The sequence below is a fragment of the Frankliniella occidentalis genome, unplaced genomic scaffold (genome assembly GCF_000697945.3).
Source record: "Frankliniella occidentalis isolate FOCC.00 unplaced genomic scaffold, Focc_3.1 Scaffold414, whole genome shotgun sequence".
In the NCBI taxonomy this organism is placed as follows: Eukaryota; Metazoa; Arthropoda; class Insecta; order Thysanoptera; family Thripidae; genus Frankliniella; species Frankliniella occidentalis.
In genome coordinates, this window is record NW_026267535.1 from 32,552 (window position 1) to 35,169 (window position 2,618).

Genomic DNA, 2,618 nt, shown 5'->3' on the forward strand with positions numbered 1-2,618 from the left:
TCTCGTGCAGCGGACCAGTGGGGTGCGCGGGACGGTCAGTGGGCGCCGGTCCTCTGGAAGTGACCGAGTCAGCGCCTGCGACAAAACAAGAACACCGTTACAAAGCCTGAGAGTGGCGATTTTTTATGACCCCCCCCCCCTTTTTCTCCGACACAAGCATGCACGTGCAAGTAGAGATGCATCAGCTTCGAGTTGGGCTGCACAAGCAGCGCCTGCAACAGGAGAAGGCAGGTATAAATGAAAGGTCGACAGAATGCATTTTATCCAAGGAGCGTGGTGCCGTAAATAGATGTCACTATTAGGCATGTGGCTACGGACATCTACAACATCGCTACCTTTAAAACCCAAGTGAAATGAAAACAAATTGATAATTCTGTACTGTTATTATTGATAACAAACTGACATTTTAATATACGCCAAAATTACATAATTTACACAAAATACCAACAGAAACTGTCAAGAACAAAGTCTCGATTAACAAGCAAAATAAAAATCAATACCGAAAATAGCTTGTTCTTGATAATTCTTGTGCGTAGCATCTTGTCGTGATCAATCATGCAAAAGACCTTAATAGCTCTTCATCTTGGCCAAAGAAATGTGCCCCTTATGGCTTAAACGATGGAAAATATGGTTTATCAAAAGCGTCTCATGTGGACATTAGATACACATTTTTTAGGAGTCCTCAAGTGGTAAGTAAGAGCACTTTTCTGTATAAAACGCTTGTGACAGGCATCACATTCATATGGTTTCTCACCAGTGTGAATCTTCACGTGGGTCACAAGATTACTTTGGACACTAAACCGCTTGTGACAAATGTCACACTCATATGGTCTCTCACCAGTGTGGGTCCTGACGTGAATATCAAGAACATCTTTCCGGCTAAAACGCTTATTACAAATGTCACATTCGTATGGTTTCTCACCAGTGTGGGTCCTGACGTGCGGAGCAAGATTACTTTGATTACTAAACCGCTTGTGACAAATGTCACATTCATATGGTCTCTCACCAGTGTGACTCCTAACGTGCTTAGCAAGATCATTTTTCCTTGTGAAACACCTTTGGCACTCATTACACTTGTACGACTCTTGTCCGCCGTAAACACGCCCTGTTGGCAATCGGTTCCTCTGCTTCCGCTGCACTTGGTCCTTGTGCAGCTTTGAACCGCTGTTGTCCTCGGCCGCCTCTGCCTCGCTAGCGGCTTCCTGGCCGCCATCCTCGGGGTGCTGCTCCAGGGCAACGTCGTCCTCGCCATTGCTTTCAGGGTGCAGCTCGAGATCATCGTCGTCCCGTAGTCCGCCTTCTCCTCCGTCTCGGATGGCGTAGCTCAGGCGGGTGCGGAGCGAGTAGCTCCTCGTCACCACAAGCTGGCCGTTCTCGCTGCTGCCTGAACTTTCCGGACCCTCTGCCACAGTCACTCTCTGGTGCTGTGTGATCTTCTCGTCCGCGGCCACTTGATACGCCCGATGCAGCGGGTCGGTGGGGCGCGGAGGGCGGTGTGCGGGCGTCGGTCCCCTCGGCATGCTGGAGTCAGCGCCTGCAACAGCACAAGAACATAACAAAAGAACGCTTGCGAGGAAACATAATATTGTCACCAATTACATTTAATTTTTTGGCAGTGACAAGACGGCAAAAATACATGTTACCGCCGCACCTTCTGGGCCATCGTCGTCCAGAATGAGCTCCTCGTGGAGTAAGGTCTTCCCGTCCTCAGCCTCCTGCTTCCCCTCGTGCAGCGGACACGGGGCGTTCGTAGGGCGGTCGGTGGGAGTTGTCTCTCTCGCTGTGCCGGAGTCAGCGGCTGCAACAGGAGATGGCACGTGTAAGTGAAAAGTCAACAGAATGCATTTCATCGGAGGAGCGTGGTGCCGTACAGAAGAGGGAGTGGAGAGCTGCAACAAGACAAGAAGAGAGTAGGTTAGACTGGCGAGAACGACCAAGCACGCAGTCTAGTGAATATCATTACTATATGTAGCTACGGACATCTTCAACACTGTTACATTCAAAGCACAAGTACAATTAAAAATGTTTTAATTCTGTACTATTTTTATATTACAGACAAACTAATATTTTATTGAACGCCCAAATCACATAATTTACAAAAAAATACGAATAACACTTTCAAGAACAAAGTTCGTCTCGATTAACAAGCGATTAAGAAGCAAAACAAAAATCAATGTCGAAAATAGATTGTTCTTCATATTTCTCGTTCGTAGCATCGTCGTGACTAATCTTCCAAAGAACCTTAATAGTTCTTCATCTTGTCAGAGAAATGTATATCTCATGGCATAAACGATACACAAAATGGCTTATCAAAAGCATGTCATGTGGACACTACATACACATTTTTTTTGGAGGTCCCGACGTGTCAAGCAATAGCACTTTTCTGGATAAACCGCTTGAGGAAAGATCACAATCATATCGTCATCTGACAGTGTGTGTCGTGTCGTGCCGTATACGATAACTTTGGTCACTAAATCGCTTGTACAAAACGTCACTTTCATTTGTGTTTCTCACCAGTGTGGGTCCTTACGTGCGTCACAAGATGACTTTGGACACTAAACCGCTTGTGACAAATGTCACATTCATATGGTCTCTCACCAGTGTGGGTCCTGACGTGC

General features: G+C 46.6%; 1 protein-coding gene across 1 annotated transcript; it reads right to left on the reverse strand.

Annotated features, from left to right (window-relative positions):
- Positions 1–364: 364 nt before the first annotated feature.
- Positions 365–2,612, reverse strand: LOC113209030 (zinc finger protein 37-like). The gene is made up of 2 exons (XM_052274589.1): positions 1,652–2,612; positions 365–1,534 (listed from the first exon to the last, which is right to left on the reverse strand). Exons 1-2 carry the CDS (start codon positions 1,848–1,850, stop codon positions 636–638), a joined length of 1,098 nt encoding a protein of 365 aa, XP_052130549.1. The 5' UTR covers positions 1,851–2,612; the 3' UTR covers positions 365–635.
- Positions 2,613–2,618: the final 6 nt, after the last annotated feature.

Coding starts and splice junctions, on each gene's coding strand:
- LOC113209030 (XM_052274589.1), bottom strand. CDS start 1,850: ATGAAATGCATTCTGTTGACTTTTCACTTACACGTGCCATCTCCTGTT. Junction 1,535..1,651: donor GGACGACGATGGCCCAGAAG/GTGCGGCGGTAA, acceptor GTGCTGTTGCAG/GCGCTGACTCCAGCATGCCG.